The sequence below is a fragment of the Ursus maritimus genome, unplaced genomic scaffold (genome assembly GCF_017311325.1).
Source record: "Ursus maritimus isolate PB19 unplaced genomic scaffold, ASM1731132v1 scaffold_5, whole genome shotgun sequence".
Taxonomy (NCBI): Eukaryota; Metazoa; Chordata; class Mammalia; order Carnivora; family Ursidae; genus Ursus; species Ursus maritimus.
In genome coordinates, this window is record NW_024426663.1 from 62,686,280 (window position 1) to 62,713,027 (window position 26,748).

Here is a 26,748-nt window from a genome sequence, read left to right on the forward strand (position 1 = left end):
AAATAGAATATAAATATGAAACACTAACACAAAACAGGCTGACAGAATAAAAATCTCAAATAAAACTAATTTAAATAAATGCAAAAATGTTAAATTAGCTGATGAAAACACACACACACACACAAACTATCACATTGGTTTAAACAGAAAAATAGAAAATCTAGCTACTCCTTATATCCACACCCATAGTTATATTTCTATCTGGAAAGGCTGAAGATATAGGTATGGAAAATATTAGCCAGGATACAAGTTTTTATGCCAGACAAAATAGATTTTAAGGCACAAGTCATAGAAAAATGGAAAAGGAAAAAACAGATCAAGCAAATGAAAAACTGTAAATCAACATTATATGATATATATAGTTTTCTGCATGAATAAATTTAAAAACAAACCCAAAATGTCTCTGGTGCTAAAGAAATATGATTTAAGCTAAAAGGAAGGGAAGGTATCATATAAGAATTTAATTCCAAAGTAGGGAAGGATGTGTACGAGAACACAAACAAATAAAAAATATAAACAGCACAACCTTCACGGGAGAATTTGATGGATTCATCTTCCTCAAAATTAAGAGACAAAGGACAGTGTATAAAAAGTTAGCACACACACAACAAACACACTGTTGGTAAGGCATAAGGAATTTTCACCTAGAACATAGAAAGAACTCCTGCAAATCAGCAAGAAAAAGCCAGAAAACTGAAAAATGGGTGAAAATGTAAATGGGTAACTTACAAATTAGGGACTTAAAAAATAAAAGTCCATGTGAATAAAAATTCACGGGAAAAAATGAGTTCTAAAAAAAGAAACGGATGGATTATGCAGTCAAGTAAACTGCCATGAAAGTCCTCACAGACTAGGCAGCGTTAAAGCTTGAAGAATAAGGTGAAGCTGTGATTAGAATATAACACATTCAGAATCAACTCCTGGTAGTTCTAACCCACCACAGTTTTAATGATCTTATAAGAAGGAAAGATTTAAAATTTACAACTTCATCAATTTTGACAACATGTTTTATCAGCGATGCTGTCTTAGTTGCCCTAACAATTACTAGCCATCGAGGGCTATTTGATGCCACATCTTCTTAAGTCCAAATTCCTATTGCCTCTGGACTATCACAATGCCAAATCAGAGACTCGGCCTTCTAGAATTCTTCATAAGCGACCTCATTTCAATGCCAGCCTCTTCACTGGATCAAATGAGAGGTTTTAGAAGTCCATTGGCTTTGATGTACCAATTCAATATAAGAAAAATGTGAAACTGGAACTTTCCTCATTACTTTTTAAAGTGACCATATGATTTGATGAAAGCAGAAAGTTTCCTATTTGATAAAATATACATTTAATTCACTATGTGCCTACTCCAAAACCAACGGCAGATCCTTAGGTTTCCTGGAGTTCTTCAGATTTTAGTACACTTCCTTCTCACTCAAAAAATGCAACTCTCATGCAGCCACTCCTTACTGTTTCTAGGGAAACACCCATACCTCTGAATTCTGAGCCAGGGTAAGTAAGTCCAGGAAGCTACTCTGATGACTTGATGCTGTTTGGAGCTGGCTCAGCCACGAGATGCCAGATGGCCCAGAAGTACCAACTGCTTAGGACTCAGGAACCAGCCACCAAGAAGTTAGCACATTAAGTCAGAAGAGTGAGCTATTATTACTGGAGGTTGAGTTGTTTCACAAGACTTTAAACATTGTCTCTATGCCTCAACAGATGCCTATTCCTTTAAACATTTTGCAGACGTAAGTTACAATCCTAAGGGTAAATTTACACCATTAATTAGATCAGCATGTATCGTTGGAGTCTCTAGCGCTTGTGTCTCTAGTGCTTGTGTCAAACTATATGTTTATACATATGGAAAACCCTACTTCTTAGCTCATTCAAATATGATGGACCAACTGCCTTTGTCTCTAAGATTCTGCCAGAGACACGCATGTCGCAGAGTTGCTATGAATCTTCACTCCATGCAGCCTGATACTTATTTCTAATTGATGGGAAATGGGATGATCATAGGGTGCCTGATTAATTCACATATAAGACCTGAAACATAAGCCTTCTGTCCTTATCGGCTGGTTTCTGTGCAATCACGGAGTTAATACTGAATAACATTTAGGGGCGCCTGGGTGGCGCAGTCGTTAAGCGTCTGCCTTCGGCTCAGGGCGTGATCCTGGCGTTGTGGGATCGAGCCCCACATCAGGCTCCTCCGCTATGAGCCTGCTTCTTCCTCTCCCACTCCCCCTGCTTGTGTTCCCTCTCTCGCTGGCTGTCTCTCTGTCAAATAAGTAAATAAAATCTTTAAAAAAAAAAAAATACTGAATAACATTTAGGTCATCGTCATGCTATCTTGGCATATGATATATCCAAGACTTGACTATGAGTGAAAATTTAGAATCATTACTCCAAAATTCAGTTGATTCACTTCTTCATTTAACAAATATTTATTGAGCACTCTTTTAGGTGCCAGCGGGACAGTAATAAAAAGAACTGATAGAAAATTTCTTTGATGTTACCAAGCCTGTCTTCTAAGAGACTTGTTTTGTTTAAAAGGCTGGATGACTGACTAGTAGATGTGGTGACTCCACGTGTATCCACATGTGTGGCTTAACCAGGAGAACTCTCCAAAATTCTACACTTCACAACTATTTCCCTTATGTCTTTAAGTTATACCTCCTGACACACGTTCAGGGATTTCCAGAAAACGCCAACTCACAGAGTACCAAATTCTGTGGGAAAAACAAGTCAATTACATATTCCCAGACTTCCTTTTACTCCCGTCTTCTGCTTTTTCATTTCCACTTTGAAAAATGTCCGAACTGAGCCCTCATGATCTCGCTTTCTCTCGGTTCTGTTCCTACCAACGGATGTCTTCCGAGCTTTACTTGTTGGTTTCTCCTTATGTTCCTCATTTCCAAATATGGTAGTCAGCAGCTTCTCTGTCTCTCCTTTGTCGGTTCCATTAAACTCCTTTCCTGCTGTAATCATCTAGCATCACATCTTCAATATCACCTACTTATGGATGACTTCGGCATAAGCATCTATCCTGGACCAACTTACAGCTCTAGCTGGATGTTTAATTAGTATCTTAAACTTGAAACTTACTAAAACTTCATTCCAGGGCATTCTGCTTTCTCTTTTCTCTTTCCATATTCCTCCCGAGATAAATGCATAGCCTGCTCTCTCACTGCCTTCAGATCTCAAAATAAATGTCACCTTCTCCAGGAGGCCTTCCCAGATCACCCTATAGAAAATAACAACATCCCTACCCTCTCAATCCCTGGTTTTACTCTCTACCCTTCTTACCTGGGTTTACACCTCTCCAAAACATTTATTACCAATTGACATGTTATAAATATATATGCTAAAGTGTATTTATAAATGTTTTTGCCTGTTTTTTGTAACAAAAATGGAAGCTCCGTGAAAGGTGGGGGTCTTTGTTTCCTGTTCTGTAGGGTACAGAACTGTGCTTGAAAAGTAGATGGAACTCAATAAATATTTATAAATCAGTGACTGGCATTCATAAAGAATCTCTTCAGTGGCTCTATTGATCTAGTTACTACACTTTGTACTCTGCACTAATTTGGAATTGAACTCATGATTTTTAAGAGTGGTATCAGAAAATGATTGTGGAATCACAGAAGTCCATTCTCTTAACTCTAAGACTCAGAAAGATAACATAGTCCAACTTCTTGTTCTATGGAGTCTGTCTTAAAGAGAAAAAATTTTGGACTAGGTCTGCACAACTAATAAGAGGCAGAAGCATTATTAAAGACTGGGTTCACGTCCCTCCAACAAGTGTTCTCCAATCAAACCCTGACCCAGCGGTGTTGCTTTTCCGCAGCAGTCCAATTCTTTCCAGTATTGTTTGAAAAATAATTTTTAATAAATATTACACACAGATAGAAATAAAGAAAAAACTGATTTTATCAATAAAAAAGTCACACCCATAAAACTTGAGGGTAAAAAAGAATATTTCTGAATACCTGAAACCTTATTTACAAAATTCCTAGTTTAAAACACAGCAACATCTTAGGACATTGAGAAATACAGATTTAAAATCCTGTAATTAACACTTACACTTTCAGAGATGGAAGAAACTCCAAGCAGGTGGGTTAGTGAGAAATAACATATAATAGAGCAAAATAGTTTAGAAAAATAAAATAAGTCAATGAAGATATTTCTTAACTCTGACGATGCCGGAGCTGTAGCAGAAGGAACAAATTCAGTTAAAACACAGGATAGGATTTATGATTTTTTTTTTTGAGAGAGAGTATAAGATGGGGGGGGAGCAGGGAAGGGCAGAGGGAGAAGGAGAGAGACAATCTTAAGCATACTCCTCACTCAGTGTGGAGCCCAATGTGGGGCTCAATCTCATGAGCCTGAGATCATGACCTGAGCTAAAGTCAAGAGTTGGGCACTTAACCGACTGCACCACCCAGGGGCCCTGGCATCTGACGTATGACTTTAACTCATAAAGAAGTTTGAGTTCCCTAAGAGGCAGTAGAGCATAGTGGGTACAATGTACTCCATTGTTTGGATCTGCACCTAACGTTCCCTCCTGGCAGGTATAAGAACTTAACGGAGTTATTTAACTTCTACAGGTCTCAAATTTTTGATCTGTAAAAACAGGACTGAGTAATAACTATGGCATATAATATTTATAGGAATCAAATTAGATCATAAATATAAATAATTAATGTACTATGTGGCATATATTTGAGAGTTCAAAATATTGTAGAATGGTATTAGTGCAATTTAACTAACTGCAATATAAAATAATTTCTGAAAGCTCTTAAACACAATGTTTGTGAAAAATAATCTAAAATTTACCAAAATCATGTTTGCAGTTATCATTTGCAGAGTTTGTCTAACATGTGGGATACTTCATAAAACATGTAAATTTTACATTTATCAGCCCTATCAATTCTCTATAGCACATGAACTGAAACTATGTCCCACATAATACTACAATGGTAAGCAGAAACAGCCCCGTCTGTTTTCCAAAACGATGCTAATTTCAGCACGTGAAAATATACCTCAAAACATTCCTTTTGCCATGAAGATTTAAGAAAGAAGACTATAACCCACCTTTTGATTGTCTGAAGGCCCAGAATGAGAGCAGAGTGAACAAGAAGGTCAGGGTGGGATCAGGGACATAGTACAGAGCCAAGCTGCCTACTGCTGAACCATCGCACCTGATACTAAGTTCCAAGGACCCATCGCTCTGCCACATATAAAGCCTTGGGACCCAGGTCACAACACACACCCACACCAGCAGTTCTTCTTTTTTTTTTTTTTTTTTTTTAAGATTTATGTATTTATGCGTGTGTGTGTGAGAGAGAGAGAGAGGAAGGGCAGAGGGACAGGGAGAGAGAGAGAGAATCTCAAGCATCTCTGCACTGAGTATGGAACCCAATGTGGGGCTCGATCTCACGACCTCAGATCAGGATCTGAGCCAAAACCAAAAGTCAGTTGCTAAGCTGACTGAGCCACCCAGACACCCTGCCAACAGTTCCTTTTGAGCTCCACTATTGCCAGATGGATTCTGTAGTCTATACACCTTTTGACATGTCACATTTAACGCAGCTCCAACTCCTTCATACATTCACTTATTTTAATCTTAAGTCGAACCCTCACTGAATGTCTACCATGTGCCAGCCACTGGGCTAGATGCTGGAGAAATGCCCTCTGCCCTCACGGAGCTTACCTACCGATGTGGGAAATGGATAAGAAGAAAATGATAAGTGAACAACTCCTCGGATAAGAACTACAAAGAAGAGAAAAAATCAAATATTTCGTAATGTCATATGCTTTTTTACTTATAATGGATTTTAATTATGGTGCTAGTACTCTGAAACAGCATTATCTTCAACAAAGCCAGTCTTTTGAGGCAATCACAGAAACTGAGGTAGAATGATAAACAGCTACCAACTGACTCTAAGCATGACTATCAATTTATTCCTGCAATACAAAGTGTGAGAGAGAGAGAGAGAGAGAGAGAGAGAGTGTGTGTGTGTGTGTGTATTTTGGGAAGAAGTGGCAATAGGTGGGCAGGTAGGGGATGGGCAACCAAAAGAAAGAAGAAAAGAAAGAAGGGAAAGTAAGAAGAACTAAAACTCTTATATCAATTAAGAAGGTCATTTTGCTCAATCTTTCAGACTTCATATTTTCTAGACTGGTACCGCTGGCCTCTCTGAGTGATTATTTGAATATTAATATACAGATATTGCAAAGTTTACCATCATATATTTACCCCTTTCCTGTAGTTCAACTATTTAAAAATGTACCCTCTAGTTTTTGTTCTGGTAGAACATATTTTTAACATTTTATTTTCAGGGTTCAAAGATATACTTCTTCCTCCACAATTACATGTTCATGTATCGTTTTCACTGTATTTTTACCCAGTTACCTACCATGTAAGAAAGTAAGAGATTTAAAATAGAAGCACTGAACTGGCACAATATAAATACTTCCCTGACTTCAGTGCCATTTTTGAAATTGAAATTCTTGGGTCATTCCTTCCTGACTTAGATTAAACATCCACACTTTCTTTCTATCACTTCCAAAGTGCCAGGGGAAAAAACGCAGTAACCTTCTCTTAGAAAAGCTTTCTTTCCAAGATTGGGGTGCTCTCAAAAGAGTCACAGACTCTGAAATACAGTCATCTTTCCCACCTCCAATCAATGCTTCTAAACAATGAATATGAACATATACTTAAAAAAAATCGCATCTGGACACAACCCTTACCTGCATCTCTTGACAAAAGGAAGCCAATGGCCCAAAGAGAATCTGACACTGCTCGTCAGCAGTGTATGTCATCCCTGGCAACTTGGAGGGAACCATCACGGAATTGACACTGTGGGGGTTTGTCTGTAGCAAGCAGTTACTGGCCTTTGACCTGGCAATATGCAGATATGTGCAAAATTTTGAATTTCATGTAAAAACTTGTTATAATTAGCATAGCAACAGGAAACATTTTTATAATGTTAAAAATATGTTCTTACTTTTATTTATAAATTCTTCTACTGAATAGTCACAGAACTCATCCCCTATGAGACTCATTTACGTACAACTATGCAAGATAATCCTAATAATAGTAACATTCAAGGTAACAGAATGTTTTGTATTATAAAGATCTTTCCTAGGGATTAACTCAGCTAATCTACGTAACACGGTAAGGTGGTTATTACTTTACAGATTTATAAGGTGAAGAAGCTCAGACTTGAAGCATCACTTGCCCAAAAATAATGTGCAAAGGTAAGAAATCAATTATATTTGGGGACTGAGAGGATATACGGAAGGCTCTGTCAAGTGAGTATTCATAGTACAGATATTTTAGTACTTGACGTTGTAATACAACTTCTATTTACAAGGCGACGCTTAATTTTATCCTGCATCCGATTCTTGTGAAGGCAGCCGGACAAAATCACGCATGTTCCTTAGGAACTGCTCAAGGGTTACTGTTGCAGTGAGGTGGTAAGATCAGTGTTACACATTCTGCATACTGTTCTCTACACCATGGCAGAACGCAATGCATATAGCTCACACCAGAGTTACGATAAGGTAGAAAACATTATATTTTGGTGGATTTTAATATTCATTGAACAGAAAAAATAAGCTTGCCCATTTAAGTGGTATGGAGAACTGAATAAAATTTATCTGTATAGTGAACTTAGCTATCTAACTGCTCCTCTGTATCTTAGACTTGCGGATACTTGAAGCATCTCTCACTCACTCGCTACTTTGTGTATCACGTACTGTTCCAGCTGCTCCTTTATTACCAAAGGGATAAGTAAATAACAAGGGCTTTAAAATGAAAACTAGAACACAAGTAATATTTTTCATATCTTTTTCCATCCAGAGAGAAACTGCTCCCGCTGCTGAAAGTGGGAAAGGAGAGAATGAGGACTATTATAATGGTGACAACGACGTATTAATGAAAAAATTCAGAGTTTAGAAGTATCACAATGGAAGGGTGGAGCTTTTGTTAAAGAGATTCTTCGTGATAACAGATGTGCTCAGTGATGAGCAATGAGAACGTTTCCACTGGGAAATTGTGAAGAGGCAATTAAATACTGTGAGAGATAATTTTCCAACCTTCCAAATCATCTTGCGCATTCTTTTATAAGAAAATGTGGAAACTAAGAAGCAGATGGGTTAAATAATATGTTCCAATTCACACTATGAGTCAGTGGAAGAGCCATCATTGGAACCGACTGCCTTGATCCCTAATCTGGTGTCCTCTCCACTCTACCGTGCCACCTTCCCTGGTCGGTAGCGGAAGCAGGCACAGGTAAACATTGACAATACAACAAGAGTAAATGACCTCGGTACCTTAGAAATCTTTCCAAATCTTCCTTGCTACATCGGGACCATGACACATCACCAAGATTTTGTCCTTTAATCCATTCACCAGACATGATATGAAGACCATCAGCACATGATGGGTGGTCATTGTCATGATTAATGCCCATGCTGATTCAGAATATAATTAAAATAAAAAACTGCATTAGATAAATGTATTTTAACTTTTTATAATGCCAATAAAATAACAGATAAATATTTAAAATAATGGGAGACCAATTCAAGTTTAAAAGATCGAAACTAAAATTAGGTTTCAGATTGATTTATTTTTTAAAATTTTGTTATTTTGTTAAAGGTAAATATTTTTAGTTAGTAAAAAACATTTTCCCTATCAATCTGGTAAATAACATGTTTAGTCACCCCTATCAAAATGATCTGTAGATAAATTTTTCACAGAGTAGTATATATGAAACACAGAGAAATAGTTAATAGTTTTTATTCAACCATACAAGATTCTTGTTCTTGCCTGGAGATCCTTTATTCATACCTTCTACCAAATCTGAAACCACATTAAAACTATTATTTTCCCCATCTGCTTCATTAGACTATCTTCTTCCACTCATCATACAATACAAACTGTCCCTGGGAATGTCCCTTCCCATTCCTGGCCATCTTTATTTTTTCTAGCGAATCTTGAATCTGTTGCTTTAACTTGAAACTCTAAAAATCTGACTTATCTCCAAATGGATGTACTAGGAGAACGTTAAATTCAATATGTGGAAAAACTGCTCTCACTATTTTCTCTTTCAAACCTCTACTCACTCCTGTATTCTCTTTTTCTTTCACTCTCTTCTTTGTGCCTTTGCTGGCCACCCAGTCTGCCAAGTCAAGAGCCTTCAGGTCATGTTTCCCTTCTCTCAGATCATCCCCCAGGCTAGTTTATTTACTCCATGTGACAGGGCAATTCGTGCCAGTTTTACTTCCCAAATGTTTCTCTCATCTGTCACCTCCTTTTAATCCCTTTGTTACTTTTAAAAAGGATTATTAAGTATTTAGTCCCAACAATATTATGGCATTATTGGGTTCCGTGCCTCTAATCTTTACCAACGTTCTCCCTTTTTCTCCTACTCTGCCCCAGTAAAGTCTATTTAAAACACAATCCACTGCCATGCCTCAGCTTCCCCATGACCCATATGGCACTTGCCAGCTCTCTAACATGGTACAAAGTCTCTTTATATTCTTCCAAATCCTTTACTGCATCTTTTTTTCAGCAAATGATTTCTTGTGTCCCAAACAGTATGTTCTTTCTTTTTCTTTTACAATTAACTGTCCTTGAGCATTTTCTGTGTGTTACATACCATACAAAGGGGCTTATAGGCTTGAATTAAAAGACTCTATGAGGGGGCGCCTGGGTGGCACAGCGGTTAAGCGTCTGCCTTCGGCTCAGGGCGTGATCCCTGAGTTCTGGGATCGAGCCCCATGTCAGGCTCTTCCGCTATGAGCCTGCTTCTTCCTCTCCCACTCCCCCTGCTTGTGTTCCCTCTCTCGCTGGCTGTCTCTCTCTCTGTCGAATAAATAAATAAAATCTTAAAAAAAAAAAAAAGACTCTATGAGGTAGGGACTATTAAAACACATTTTTGCTGATGGGAAATAACTTTCCCAAGGGTCTACAGCTAGAGAGTGAAAAGTGGTGATTTCTGAAGTGAGGCGGCTGGCTCTAGAATCACGTGACTGACCGCAACACATGTGGCATCTACAAATTCCATTCCTTCTCCTGCCCTGTCCAAACTGCCTCTCCTTCAATGTCTTTGACTGGATACATTGTACTTAATCTTCAAGAATACTGTCAATTACCTTCGTGAGGTTTTTTTTCACTCACTTCCATCTTACCTGTGTATACTCTGTCCTACCATCAGATTCTGCGAACAACATTGTTATGGCATTTTCTGCATTACATTATACATTTTAACTTCGGGTTAATGCTGCAACTTCTAGGAACTGACTCATCTCTCTAAGATCCTGGCATACTGGAATCATACTCTATAAACTGTACTTAAATGCTGAATCAAGTCACCATGTAGAATCACTTCCACTGCAGGAAAACTTTCATATAATCCTTACTGAATTCTCATAGTGAAGGTTAACAGTGAAGACACAGGAAGAGGAAAGATTTGGTTTTGTAGAGGCTAAGTTTGAAATGATGGCAGGATAGTCAAGTGTTCCCTTTTCTCATTCTCTGTGATCTAGATAATAGTCTTTCATAATAAAAAAAGTGAACAGCTAAAATATCTACATTATATTTTAAAATGCTAATAAAAAATTGTTACAAAAGCTGCTAAGGGAAATCACAACTAGTCTACCTATGTATTCTCAAATCAAAATAAAAATTTTCATGATGATCAAATCACTTTTTCATTGAGATAAATTGAAACTTTGAATCAAAATTATTATATTTAATATGTTTTTGAAAGAAGAAAATGATATGGCTGGAATAAGTAATTTCTGAGTTAAAAATAATGAATAAGAAAATCACTATGCTTGCTAAACTTTTGAAGACTCCAAAAATTCTGGTCTAAATAAAACTAAAAACACTTGACTGAATATCATTTTTCATATTTTTGTGTTAGAAAAATTCAGTTCTATGTCAAACCATATTTTTCACTCCTAATTAATGTCTTCAAATAGGGTCCATATCAACACACATTAATAGGATGACCGACAGAGTAGGAAGATAAATGTTTTCCATACTTTGACAACAAAGAGGAAAAGTAAGAGATAATGTGGCGTACGTATGGACCAGTTTAGTTACTGGGAGGTACGGTGAAAGATGCTGAAGTTGAAAGATGTGAATTCTTTATCTCCCGTCCCCTTAATTCAGGGGACTAGAGACAAGTAAGTAATAATAAGGAAATAAATGTGCTTCAGTTTCCTCATTTACGAAATATACTTTCCTAACTGGTTGTTAGGAAAATTAAACAAGGATGATGTAAAATGCCTGTACAGTGCCCAGAATACAATAGGAACCCATAATGATTCTTTTTATGGGGGCAAGAAATAAGAGAAATCTTTTCATTCTAACTGGTCAAAAGGCACAAGAAGATAAACATCATTATGTGCAATTTGCTGTATTTGTGGAAGTTACTTTGGGGGAAGTTGTGGTCTTTAAGGAAAACCAAGCAAAGAATAACAGCAAGAATTTACTTTGCTTTGATCTTAAATTAAAATAAGTTATTGCAGGGGCGCCTGGGTGGCTCAGTCGGTTAAGCGTCTGTCTTCAGCTCAGGTCTTGATCCCAGGGCTCTCTGCTCAGCAGGAAGCCTGCTTCTCCCTCTCCCTCTGCCTGCCATTCTGTCTACCAGTGCTCGCTCTCTCTCTCTGTCAAATAAATAAATAAAATCCTTAAAAAAAAAAAAGAAATTGCAAATAAGGCAGAATCTCACAAATTGAATAAAATGCCTTAACGCACTTCTAACGGTACGGTTCAGATGCAGTCCTTGCCAGGATCACTGTCTCACCTCCACGAGGGAGGAATTCTGGCTGCAGCACACGTTGCTGGGTGACCCTGTTTTATCAACAGCCACTTGCCCTATGGAACATGCTCAACTCTTCCATCTGTGTTGGTACAGTCTTTCAAATCGTACACAAATGCTATGACTTCTGAAAGGCAACTGGTCTTTTTCAGAAACAATAAAACTTCTTAAATAATATGTCCATTTGAGAGGAGAGGTTTCGTTTCCAAGATTTAGCAATTTGGACATTGTCCCAAAGTGGTGTAATGTGATTTTCCAAATTGGGAAGATTACAACTTCTCATCCAGATGATCATTTTCCTTTTGGGATCCTGATTCTCATGTAAGAAATTAGCTATAGCCATGGAGAGATCTGATGATTCAAGCATTGTTTACTATTAGTTCAATTTTCCTAAAGCTATTTAACTTGTAACAGAAAAGATCATCATTAAATTGGGATGGGCTTTTTTTTTTTTTTTAAACCACACATCTGGAACTATAAGGAAACATTGCTTAGTTCTGATTTGAAATAAAACAAACTGTGAACCTTTATCTGCACCAGTCACTGTATTAATCATTTACAGTGATGATATCACTTAATCCTCACAATAGCCCCATAATGTTTCCATTATCATGACTTCTATTCTATACATGAGGAATGTGCAGAGGTTAATGGTGGAGTTGGGACTCAGAGCCAGGCAATCTGATGGTCAAGCAGAGAGATCTCTAAACAACCAAACTATAGTGGATCAAAACTCTCCATTTATGCATATGATTTTTTTTTCGTTTCCTGAATAATTTTAAATGTCTGCTCTCTCTTAGCAGACATACACTTACTTCCACATATACAGTTCTAAAACCAAGTCACATGCATTGTATGGAAAACATTCTTGAAGTAAGACATTAGCAACACCTCTCCTCATACTGTGCAACAGAGCTACATTTTAATAATCTCAGTTTAAATTCATTTTGACAAAGAGCCTTGGGCAAATAAACTCTCCACTAACATTGTACATGGTTGTCAAGTCAACTGAAAAAATATTTTTATCTTATAAAACTTCTCAACTTGTTTAAAAGTCACTGCCAGGAAGTTTTGTGATATCCTGCGGAAAGCTGGAGAAACATTTGGATTTTGAAGATGGTCCCTTTTGATGTTTAAAGAGTTAGAGAAGAGAACATTTATGAATTCACTCACATATTTTGCATAATTCAGAAAGGATCAGATTTGTAAACAGTAGTTCTTTAGAAGAGTAAACTTTTTTGTACTAAATATATTAAATATTTTGTCATGATGTATTATTTCCCACTAAAAGCCATATATGATACGGAAAATTTTATTTTAAAAAAAGAAACAAACTGTCACAATGTCTAAGTAGAAGTGCATTATATTTCCATGAAATGGCAATTTCATACAATTCTGTGGCTGTATCTGCTGTGATGTAAGTTCACTGCTCATGGGGAAAAAATCAAAATAAGTTTATTACTTTTCAGAATTTAAATAATTTTAATCATTTAAATTTCAGTATTCATAAAACAATTAAATATGTACCTCTATTGGAAGTCAAAAGGCAAGGTAAAGCAAGCTAGCAATGGTGTCAAAAAAAAAAAAAAAAAAAAAATAGAGGTACCAAAAGAGGGATTCGTTTTGTCTTTGCTATACATTATAAGACAGGTTTATCTAGAAACTGAACAAACACTTGTTGAGAATACAGTGTATGCTGGATGCTATACTTAGCTGGGGTCATAAAAATTAGTAAGATCCAGTTCTTACCCTCAAGGAGTTTATCATCTACTGGGATCTTTGCTCTTAGAAAGTGAACACATGCCTGGATCCTGTTAGATCTGTATTCCTTAAAGCTCTCCCACCTATCCTGCCCTTTCCACAACTAGTTATATCAACCAAGACAAGTGCTAATTCTCACTTCTGGACTCTTGTAATGCTTGTCTGACTGGCCTCGTGTCTGTTAACTCTTTGTTTATTAAGCCACGCTTTAATTACTTTAGCTTGTTATGAATACATTAATACAAAAAACTAGCTTCCTACGCAAAAAAAAAAAAATTTTTTTTTTTTTGAGAGAGAGTGAGAGAGTGGGGGGAGGGCAGAGTAGAGGGAGAGGGAAAGAGAGAATCTTGAGGAGACTCTCTGCTAAGTGCTGAGCATGAGCAGGGGCTCAATCTCATGACCCTGAGATCATGACCCTAGCTGAAACCAAGAGTTGGATGCCAAAACAACTGAACCACCCAGGCACCACCCTGCCATGCAAAATATTTTAATATTCTTTGGCAAGCAGTGGTACTGAAAATGTGAATAATGAACCATGTGCATCAAAATCCTAGGGCATGCTGGTGTTGGGTTAGTTAAAATGCAGAGTCCTGGGTCCTGCCACAGTGGACTGAAAGAGACTATCTAGAGATAAGGCCTAAGAAACTATACTTTAACTTATTTTCTAGATGATGCTTACTCAAAATTGTAAGAAGCCATGATCTATAGGACAAAAACTCAAGCTTTTATCTTATTTTTCAAGAGATCCGTAAACTGACTTCAACCTAATTTTCACTGGAACAGTTAATTCTGCCCTGTCCTTTTGTACAATCCCTTCTTATCAGAATGCTTTTCCCAGATTATCCATATTTACAAATGCAACTCAAATTTTAAGACTTTCTTCATGTATAAAGGACTCTTCAGTAAATTCTAGAATATATTTCCCATGATTGTTAACTTTGGTAGCTTTCAAATATATGACAGGTATACATATCAGAACTACCTTCTAATTTTGGCAAATTTTAAGCAAAACATATAAGCTCTCACCATCTAGAATTTAAGGGTTTGGACAACAAGAATTCTTTACATTAAATAAATGTCTACAGACTTACCAACTGATAGAGAATCATAGAAGCAACTAAATATTTTGTAAATTTGACTGCGAGTTGAAACTAACGTGGCCTCTTCCTGACTTAGAGAAATTATAAGTCTGAAAAGTCTGTAGATGATGTGCTCAAGAAAGGTCCCTTGCCTGACTCTGGACCACACATTTGCCAAGATATATTAGAGAAATGCAAACAGAAAGCCAATTCTTATAAGACCATTCATTAGCTGGGTGATTTTTTCCCCTCTTCCACCTACTCACTCTGACATCCAAACCTACATTTGGAGAGAATCTGTTGTGGGAATGCTGCCACATCTATACTGGCTGAAGTCCCATTATGATTATTAACTTGGACAAACTACTTATTACTCTAACTGGTATCATTGTCTACATAAAGTATCAAATACAAAAGCTGTGTTAGTGGTCTACAAGGGTCTCCATAATAAGTTCACTTCCTGCCAATCCAGTAAGAGTTCTGAAGGATATGAAATCAACTCCTTGAATGAACAGAGACATATATGGCCAATGGAAGTTGAAGATCTCCTTTTTACATCACAGCATTCATAAAAATAAATACACAACTACTAATTATTATTATTATTCATTCACTCTGTATTATGTGTCAACCACAATGCCATGCAATTAAAGCATGAACAATCTAACAATGAACCTTGAAAGAAAAACTTAACCAAATTGTAGGGATGAAGAAAATTAGTACAGACACATTGACTTGCCTCAGGTTTATTCAGTGAGTAGCTGGCATGACAAGAATTCAAGCCCAAATCTATTGCTCTAATATGTTTTCCCTAGCACCTGCCCACTGAGTAGTTTCCAACCTTAACCAAGGCACGTATACTACAGGAAGATACTTGTGACTTCTGCTATAGGGAATCCTAAAGGGTACAATGTGGTAAAACGGTACAATATAGTTACATGTGGCCATTAACAATTTTAGTAAGTCAAGGAACATTAATTAAAGAATAATTAAATTTGAACATTTTAAGGAGCAATGGATTTCTAGGGGTAAGTTAGGGTATATTTATTTTTTGACTATTACGGCAATTTGTTATTAGCTACTATATTCCCATCCTAATAGTCCTAGATTATGATGTAATGCCTTTATCTTCATTTCTCTTTACTTTTTACTATTTGTCTACTAATCCTTTAGAATATATCCTCTCTTTTATGGTAGATGCACATCAACGTAGAATGAAAAGCAAAATTTTTACTCCCTTCTGCAAGGTACTCTTACGGCAAGCTGAGAGAGATTAGCCACATTTAGGTTTGACAGGGCATCTCCTGGGGCATATGCTAGCTTCTTATTGAATTAGCAGCATTTTGGATTAAATAATCTAAATAGCTAAAAGTGCGGGATTTGGCCCTTCCAAGTCCACAACTTCAGGACTTACATGAAATAGTTGGATAGGCCTGTACCCAGACTTCAAGGCAGACTCATCGTAACTGATATATCATGTTAAACTATTGCATTTCCACATAGTTAATTTTATATAGGAATACAAAATATCATCAAATACCAAAAATATTTTGCCATCTTTATCTATATATACACATACATATAGTTATAAAACTACACATTTTTTTTTTCTCTCAGTTAAAACAATTGTATTCCTTGACCCCAGCTAATTCCTCTTTTCTACTTCTGGAACTCAACTATCATCTACTTTGAATTTCAAGAGAACTGCGCAAGAGATGAGTATTTGTACAACAAATGCTTACTCATTCAAACACACGTTTGAGTGCCTACAATGTACAGTGCACTCAACATTATGCTGTGGCAGAAAAAATGTATTAGACAGTAAGTCTACTTTCATAGAGACTGCTGTTCAGTAGGATATGTGTGTAGGGGTTTGTAAATATAGGTATGAATCAGTATATATTAGAAATTAAGTGGTAGTTACAATAAACAGTACAAAGGAGCAGAAAAGGAAATATATTTCCAGCCAGACTTGTAGGTCTAACTTCAGAAAAGTGATAGCATTGGTCTTGGCCATTAACAGATAAGTAAAATTGCAACAGATATAAATCAGTGAGACTGGGAGTTGAAATAAGGAAAGAGCATTAAGAAAGACAAAATTTGAAAATTATGGATTGTTTGCATTCATGAAATAGAGAAGTGGATTATACAGTGAGAAAGGCAGACTAGGATCACTACAAAATTCATGAATCTAAGGCTAGGGAAGTTCACTTATTAGGAGGTAAAGGGCAATAAAGATTTCTGAATTAATGTGTGAGACAGATCCAAAAGGTAAAGTGCTATGGTGTAAAGACCGAGGAAGCAGGTACTGCAATAGTCCAAGCCTAAAGAATGACAGAAGTAACAGACAGATGGGATAGCTCTTTCACTTGAAAAACAGGTAAAATTTGGCAACTGATTATGAGAGGAATTAAGGGGAGAAAGAGTTAGAGATGATTCAGATGTCTCAACTGAAGAACTAACAATAGTTCTGATGCCAGTAACAGAAATGCAGCTGTCTGAATAGGCAGGTTTATAACCTGGTCCTACACTTGGTTCTATTCCAGGCACAATTTCCAGCAGAGTATGTAAGCAAATGTCATTGATTTCAAAGGCTTGTTAGTCCACAAGACATCTGCATTCTTGGTACTCTGGCAATACTTAAAACTTTAGCAGGTGCCCCAAGTATTTATGGCCTTCAAGGAGCTAACTTTGCATATTTATTGCCTCATTATCCTCTCAGTTGTGAAGAAACTCCTGAATTGCCAACTTAGTGGAAAAGCTGTGGCTCCACGCCAAAGTGCGGCAATATATATAGTAGTCTTTCCCCTGGTTTAACAAGTAAAGCAAAACCCAAAACACATAAGCATATTTTGGCCATATCAAAAAATGTTCTGTGTTTTTATAATGACATGATTTATAATTTCCCCTAACTCATGTAATTTTATCCACTCAACAGCTCTGCAAAGTAGGCAATCTAATTACCATTGAAAGTCTTAATCAGTAAATAAATTACATATGCTTAATGCACTTGCTGTTAACTTATAAAATCCAGAACTCTGCTGGAGCTTTTTTCATTTTCTTGACACTGTTACAAGTGTAAGTTATCATAAATGTGCTAAAATCAAATTACGAAACGGGGTCATATGCCAATCTCAAGACAAACTGTTTTTGTTTATGACCCCTGGATTATTTCAAAATATAACATACCTTGAAAGGGCATCTTCTACGTATAGGAAAAGAAAGCACTGAGCCATCAGATGCTAATCGCCAAAAAAAATAAGTATTGTTTTATTAATGTAAAACAGTGACCATTTTGAAGTCTTTAGGATTATTTTTATTGGCTGCATATTTTTTAAGTATTTTTAAGTAGCCCAACTTTAGCTACTCAGAAAAAGGTGAGATGTTCAACTATTCTAGTAAGCAGAGAAACACAAATACAAATTAAATTAGAATTTAAAACCTGGCAAAAGGAGCTGAAACTGTGGGCACAAGCAGTCCTCTAAATTTGGAAAACTATTGCCACATGGCCTCCAAAAATAGTGTACTGCTTTATACTCCTCTCAAAAATGTATAAGAATATCTGTTTCCCCACACATTTCAACACTTTACACTTATACTGTTATCAAAATATCATTTAACAGCTCTTCATTGAGCACAGACAAAGGGTGTTAGACAATGTTAAATAACAACAGCCACAAAAGAGAACAGAAAGAAAAAACCAAAACAAGACACAGCCCCAGTCCTTAGGAACCACAATCTAATTAGACACTGAGAGATCAAATAATGACACAAATAATGTAAACCTACAACATGGAAAACATTAGGAATGAAAACTACAGAGAGCCTCTAAGAACATATGTTAAGAGATTTAACCTGGCCATAGAATACTTTTGTGAAGAAATGATCTGAGAGAAGAGTAAGAGAAAATGGGAAGGACGGCAGGAAGAGTTTTCCTGCCAAGGGAGAGAAATTGTCCTTATAGTGGAAGTAAATATGGATAAATCTGTATAGATTTATATAATCTGATAGACGAAAGAAGAATTGCTGTGGTCTCAACTGGCCTTCTATGAACGAGGCTATGTTTTGTGTTTGTATGTTTTGTTTTGTTTTAAATAAAAGCCATGGACAGACCTCCATGAGCTGTGTGGTGCCATTTTTTTTCTAACAGGGCTTTTGTCATTTTGTGTATTGATTTGTATGAGCTCTCTTTGTATTCAGCAAAGTATTACTTTGTTATGTATCTTGCAAATACTTTCACTGATTGTGATTTTTATCTTCTGACCATTTTATTTCTTCCCTTGCAATGATATTTGAGTTGTTAATTTTAGGTGGCTTTTCCTTAAATATTTCTAGATTTCATATCTAAAATGACAGACATTCCTTATTAAAAGACCAAAAAAAGAAAAAAAACCCAACAAAACAAAAAATGACAATGTACACAATCATTTTGGTGTGTTCTGATGTAATATATAAGGCACAGAATCAGATTCCTGTTACGTATATTTATCTATACACATATATATACATAGGTATACATACATATATTTATAAAGAGAGAGAGTTGTTTTTTTTTTTTTTTTTTTTTTTGAGAGAGAGAGAGGCAGAGACGGAGAGAGGGAGAGAATCTTAATCAGGCTCCACGCCCAGAGCAGAACCCAATGGGGGACTCAATTTCATGACCCTGAGATCACGACCTGAGCTGAAATCAAGAGTTGGACACTTAACCAACTGAACCACCCAGGCGCCCGAGATTCCTGTTATTTTTTTGACCTAACGATTCATTTCTTTCCACTGATTATAGGTGCAGCTTTTATTATATGCTACATTTCTACATTTCTTTTCCTACTTATAAGTTTGGTTTTTTTACTCTCTCTTCCACTGACTTCTTTACTCAAGCACCAACACAAACTACTCTATTATGAAACGTATTCGTATCTGATAGAGTTCACCCTTCTCCTCCCCAACATTTTTTTCTTTTTTAACAACAAACTTATGTTGATTTTTCCACATGGGATATATAATCGGTATGTCTAATTAAAAAAAAAAAAGGAAAGAAAATTCTACTGGCATTTTTGGGCGGGACACGTTAAATTTATATATAGATAATTGTCATTTTATAATATTGACTGTTCCTATCCCAAACCCGAAAATGTCTTTCCATTTATTTAAACCACTTTTATGACTCTCTGTGTGGTTATAAATTCTTCTTTTTATAAGTCTTGTACATTCCTTTGCAAGTATTTTCCTAGGTATTTTATCTTTTTTTTAATTTTAATTTTATTTTATCTTTTGCTATCTTCAATATAAATGGAATTTTTTTCTTTCTTTATAATGTCCAAGTGGCTGTTGCTTATATACTGAAAAGCAAAAATTTTTATATACTTTTGCAACAGGCCAAAAAAATTCTCTTGTTCTAATAGAGCTCTTTTTAGTAGGCTGTCTTGAGTTTTCCAATTATACAAATAATGCTCATTTTGTCATTCCTTTCTAGTTTTAATTTTCTTTTAAATTTATGAAACATTTTCATGAAAATAAATATGTGTAATAGATACATTTACACATATCATATACATTTGTGTGTGCCTATATGTGTTATGTAGTCTAATACAACTTAATCATTACGGGAAACCGTCACACAAATAAAAAAATCTTAATCTGTTCAATTCTAAGATCCATGTCAAGTCTTTCTATCAGGTCTCGTGTTTCTGCCTTCAAAAGAAGGTACAAAGTACGTACTGTTTTAGAAATCATTTCAATCCTGAAGTCCTGAAGATAGTGTTATAGATTTTCTCTTAAATTCTTGTCTGTGATACATCAGTCTTTATTTTATCCAGAACTGATTTTTAGAAGAAATCTGAAGGTATTCAATTTCATTTTTATATATGCAGTAAACCAATTGCATCATCACATTCTTCTGAAAAGTCAACTTTCTCCACTGATCTGCCAAAACCTTGCTCAGACATCAGGTTTTCATGTAGGCATGAACCTGTTTATGACTCTGTATTTTGTTCTAGTGGTCCCTATCTGTCCATATTTGCATAAATGCCAAAATGTCTTAGGTACTACACTTTTGAAATTGGTCTTGATTTCTGTTAGGNNAAGATTCCCACATTATTCTCCTTCTCATCCTTCTCTATCTTTGCCCCTATCTGCATCTCATCCTTCTCCAGTTAAGTTTTGGCTATTTTGTCTATACGTACTTAAATACAAATTGTGAAAATAGTTGTCAACCACAATATAAGACCCTGTGGTGGTCTATTTATTGGAATTTCCATGAATCTCTAAATTATTTACAGCAGAATGAAGAGAATAATTTACCCGCAAACATATATATTTTCAATGACACATTCAATAAATTTTAATAAGGGCATATACTTTCCTACCTTTTGTTGGATTCATTCCTATGGCCTTTGTGTTTTCTGTTGCTACAGTAAACAGTATTTTCTTTGTTAATGACATTTTGTATTTTTGTGTTGACAGCTGATTTTTGTATATTTATCTTATATTTAATAATCTTACTAGATTCATAAATTAATTCCATACTTTACTTCTACATTACATGTTTTTTATAGGGAATCAAACCACTTGCAAATTAAAATAGCTATGTTTCTCCCATTCTCATCTCTGTAGCTCTTATTTTTCTGACATGCTTAGTTTGTGTCTCCAGTACATCTGTATATGTGACTTTCTCAATTTTGTAGAAATGTTTCTAATATTTCACTGTTAAGAATGATGTTTCCCCGGGGTGCCTGGGTGGCTCATCTGGTTAAGTGTCCAACTCCTGATTTCAGCTCAGGTGTTTAACTCAAGGCTGTGAGTTCAAGCCCTGTGTTGGGCTCCACACTGGGCATAGTGTTTACTTTAAAAAAAAAAAAAAGATGTTTCCCATCGATTTTGGTAAATATACATCACTAAGTTTTGTCTTATTGGTTTTTTATTGTGCATCTACTGAGATACTATGGTTTCTACCTTTAATCTATTAATGTGGGGAATAAGATTTTTAAATGATAAATGGCCTTTGCCATCCTACACAAAGCCAACTTTATTCCCTTTAGTAACTTTGTTTACACAGTGTTGCTTTATTTTGAAAATGTTTTTTTCATTTTTGCATCATTGTCAGATATGAAAGGACTGTAGATTTCTTTCCTCATAATTGTCCCTTATTGATTTTTACTTTTACTTATTTTTATTTTTTTATAAGATTTTATTTATTTATTTGACAGAGAGAGAGCACAAGCAGGAGCAGCGAGCAGCAGGCAGAAGGAGAGGGAGAAGCAGGCTCCCTGAGGAGCAGGGAGCCTTTACAGGACTCAATCCAAGGACCCTGGGATCTTGACCTGAGTGGAAGGCAGACACTTAACCGACTGAGCCACCCAGGAGGCCCCTGTATTGATTTTTATATTACATTAATACTAGCCTCAAATAATGAGTTGTAGGGTATTCTTTTATTTTCTAGAAAAATTAGATTGATATTAGCATTATTTATTCATTGAACCTATTCCTATGTCTGCACTGTTTTCTTTGGGAAGATTCTAAAGTGCTGATGCAATACCTTTAAACGGTTATAGAGCTTTATGTCCTTCTATTATATTTTCTTAGAATTTTCCCATTTCATCTGTTTTTAATTTTTTGCCATGCCAGTGTTCAGTGTATTTCCTTAATATCTTTTTAATACCATTGGTGGCATCCGTTACCATCTTTTCTCATTTCTAATACTAATGAATTGTGCATTTTTTCCTTGATCAATTTTATATTTGTCAATTTTATTTGCATTTTCATAGATCTAATATGTCCCAATATAATTATTTTTTTAATATATATATATTTAGAAAAATTCCCCTTTTGGGATTTTGAGCATTTGTAATCGGAATGGGAGACTTCAGTGTCTTTTCAATTTCCACTCAATCCAAATCTTAACATGAATCCTCGTGTGAATTTTTAATGTGAAAAAAATTGCCAACATATTACTTAGCTATAACAACGAAGTTCCTTTAGAAGAATATTATTTTTTCATTTCTGCTAGACAATTAGTATATTTGTATATTCAGCTCTTCTACAGAGCATAGGAGGTTATACAAACTACACTTTTAGAAATAACAAATTTATCTTCACTTAATACATTTTTGAGCACATACTGTGCCAAGTATGCAAGCATTATTGTTCTAGGATGCTGGGAATATAATAGTGAACTAAGAAGTTAAGAATTCACTATACACCGGGCACCTGGGTGGCACAGTGGTTAAGTGTCTGCCTTCGGCTCAGGGCGTGATCCCGGCATTATGGGATCAAGCCCCACATCAGGCTCCTCCTCTGGGAGCCTGCTTCTTCCTCTCCCATTCCCCCTGCTTGTGTTCCCTCTCTCGCTGGCTGTCTCTATCTGTCAAATAAATAAATAAAATCTTTAAAAAAAAATTAAAAAAAAAGAATTCACTATACACATACAGATAGATCAACAGAAAGACAAATATATAGTTGGAACGGGAGAAGTTCTATGAAAAAAATAAAAGCAGGCAGAGGGTCATAAGCTGGGGCTGTGGTTATGTCTACATTGTAAAGAAATGTTAACAGAAAGGTCTCACTGAGAAGGCGATAGTTGAGCAGACACCGAAAGAAGAAAGGCACAGGTGTTTTGAGTTACGGTAAAGAAGCTGATGCATCTGGAGCCCTGTTGGTAATAACCACATGTGAGATGATGGTCATTTGGTCTGGGATGCCAACAGCAGAATTAGTGAGATATAAACAGAAGACAGATATATTATGAAGGCAGCTTCAACACTGGTGGATCGAACGTGGAGAGTGAGAAACAGGGCTCAAAGATAATTTCACTGTTTGGTTGAGCAATTAGAAGGCTGGAGCTTCCAAGCATTGTGATAGGAAGACCTGAGGGGGGAGCACTTCTAGGTTGTGGGGAGTCATTTCTGTATATGCATCGTGGAATAAAGGTTCACTCCATGTGGCCTTGGGTATATTTACAAATACACAACATTGTTTTTATAAAACTTTACCTGATAACTTATTAAAAGTTTCATACAATATTTAAAAACATTCTAAACACTCAGTGCATATGGCATCTTTGCTCCAACAAATTTTCATTGACATTCTATGCATAAGAATATTTTGCTATGAAAATTACTATATTAAAGCATTCACTTATTTTATACATAGTTACTGGACGCCTAATATGTCCCAAGCACTAACAAATGCATTAGGAATCCCACAGTAATAAAAAATGGGCATGGTTCATTACCTCTTGGAGCTTACAGCCTAAAATTAGATGAATGAATGTACATTTATAAAGAGATAGTGCCATTGAGTGTTTAACAGAGAGACTAACCTACACAGAACACATCCTGCAGGCAATGGTTATTGATATGATATATGAACTATGATTCGTAAGAGATAATAATGTGGCTGCAATGCTGACAAGAAGGGGGAGTGTAGTGTGAGGTATAGCTGAAGAGATAAGGTACAGACAGATAATACAGAGCCAGCCCAGAAGTAAGTTGAGTAAAGTTAAGGTACTTAGAAGTATCCTTCAGGGGGCACTGGGTGGCTCAGTTCATTAAGCAACCAACTTGATTTTGGCTCAGGGATGATCTCAGGGTGGTGAGATTGAGCCCGACAATAGGTTCCGTGCTCGACAGAGTGTCTGCTTGAGATTCTCTCTCTCCCTCTGTCCTTTCCCCTCTCCATTAGCACACACACACTCTCTCTCTTTAAAAAAAGTATCTTTCAGGATTTGTGCCGTAGTACAGTAACTAATAACATGAACTCGGGACTTAGAGAGCTTCACTCTGACATCACTTGGGCACTTAATTAGCTGTGTGAGCTTTGGCAATCAACTTCTCTAAAATAAAGCTAATATTGCCACCTTCCCTCTGCAGGTGGGAGCAGAAGTCTTCGGTCTTGATGTACTAAGTCAGTGAGTTTTGCTGTCAATAAATCTCCAGATCTAGCGAGGTCAGAAAAATACTCAGAGGGTTATGTTACTAAGAATTATCTTTAAAACTATGATTTCCCTGATAATGTATATATTTACAGTGTCTAAGATCTGGGGATAAATTTTAGTAAGCCTTACCCAATATGAGAGGCTGTTTTACTTTTGGTTGGAATTCACAGAGAGGATTGAATTACTTACGGCCATAAAGAAAAAAGGATGTGATATGTATATATGGCTTATATTTCTATTTTTGCCATATAAATTATATATGTATATATGTATTATGTATATATGATACATATGATATATTGACACTTTTGTTATACATATGTAAAAAATATATATAACAAAACAATCTAAAACACCACTATTTGTACAAAAAAAACCCTTGTATTATTGGCAAAGGATTGTGTCGCTGAAGTTACAGCTAAAAGTACTTCACAAATATATGAGAACAGACGTATACAATTCAATTACAGACCACCTTTTAGGCTAAAAATAAAAATACTGGGCTCTCTACCAACTCAAACATGACTTCCATGCAGCATTAACTTAGAATAAGTATTATGTGGCAGGGCTACTCAGAGTGTGGTCTGTGCCCCGGCTGCCATTAGATGAAATCTTTTTTAAGATTTGTATCTAGGTAAGTAGCCAGCACTACAATGTAAATTGGCTACATCACTAAGCACATAGCTGAATCCGGCTGACTGTATTTTTCTTTCTTTCTTTTTCTTTCTTTCTTTCTTTCTTTCTTTCTTTCTTTCTTTCTTTCTTTCTTTCTTTCTTTCTTTCTTTCTTTCTTTTCTCTCTGCCCCCCCCATTTCTCTCTCTCTCTCTCTCTTTCTTTCTTTCCCCTTCATTTCAAGACTTTTTCAATGAACCAAGCAATGCACTGTATTCTGGCATAGCCCTTACATCATCAGAGACCACATTTTGAATGGTAAGATAATCTATTGAGCAGTTAATGAACAGTCAAATTTAATGGCGAGAACTTTACTACATACACTAAAATGGGTTCTAGGTGGTCTTCTAGTGCTCAACGGTGAAAAGAGAGAGAGAGAAAAAAGAATGAGAGAGAGGAGAGAGAGAAGAAAATATAAAACAAGTAGACAAAACTTTGTTTTTTAAATTTTAGAACGAGGAGGCACTTCTAACCATAAAAAGCTACAGAAGAATAATTTTAAAAATGACATTTGACTACTAAAAAAATTTGCAGTTCAAAAACATGAAAAAACAAGATTACATTAACCAAGAGAACTAGAGAAATCTTAATAATACATTTGATGAAACAAGAGTGCTCTTAATATCAAAAGAACTCCTGAAAAATTAATCTCTATTAGCTTCAGTTTCCTCATCTGTAAAAAGACAATAATCACAAAAGAGAGCTCCAGATTTCTATGAAATCATATTATAGAGGAATACACAGTATTTACTGTAATACCTTCTAATAAAAGAAGACATTATTATTTTTATTAGAAAGGTTTTAACAATCTAATATAAATATGGTATCTTAAGAATTAAAGAATATTGTATCATTGTGCAGTAAAAAGTTAACTCTGCAAGTTTGGGTGGTCTAAAACCTGCTCATAGGTCTAGCCCTTGCCCAGCTCCTGGGAGGTAACATGTCAGCCTTTGGAATATCTTTTGTGATAAGACTCTCTTTGCTTACCTAGGGGCCCTAGGACAAGCCAGATAGCTTATACTAAGAATATGATTTTGGGGTAGGGCTTGGCCAGCTTGACCTCTGGAGGGGATGGAGAATGAAGGTCTTCCTTGGGGGTGGTCAGTCATGCCTCCACGAACAACATGACCATCTATCTATTAAAAACCCTGGATGCCAAAGCTCAGGTTAGTTTCTTGGGTTGGCAATACTTTGTGTGTGTGTTTTGATAGATCATTGTTTAGAGAATTAACACACAGTTCAACTCCACGGGGAGAAGACAACTTTCAGTTCATGCCTTATGTCCCCTGGACCCTGTGCCTGCTCCTTGGCTGATTTTAATCTATACCCTTTTACTGTAATAAACTATCATTTGAATAATATAGCTTTATTGAGTTTTGTGAGTCCTGCTAATTAATCATTGAACCTGAGGGTGGTCTTGGGGATACTCCCCAAACACAGTAATCTAACCACAATTTATATATCAGTCATAAAGCAT

The 26,748-nt window shown here is 36.0% G+C and overlaps 1 protein-coding gene across 1 annotated transcript in view; it reads right to left on the reverse strand.

Annotated features, from left to right (window-relative positions):
• ADAMTS19 (ADAM metallopeptidase with thrombospondin type 1 motif 19) overlaps nucleotides 1-26,748 on the reverse strand; it is a 222,990-nt gene that overhangs the window by 93,177 nt on the left and 103,065 nt on the right. The window contains exons 9-10 of the mRNA XM_040622512.1: nucleotides 8,328-8,468; nucleotides 6,741-6,891 (exon numbers count right to left, since the gene is read on the reverse strand). Coding sequence (XP_040478446.1) covers nucleotides 6,741-6,891; nucleotides 8,328-8,468 — 292 coding nt within the window. The remainder of the gene's footprint in view (nucleotides 1-6,740; nucleotides 6,892-8,327; nucleotides 8,469-26,748) is intronic.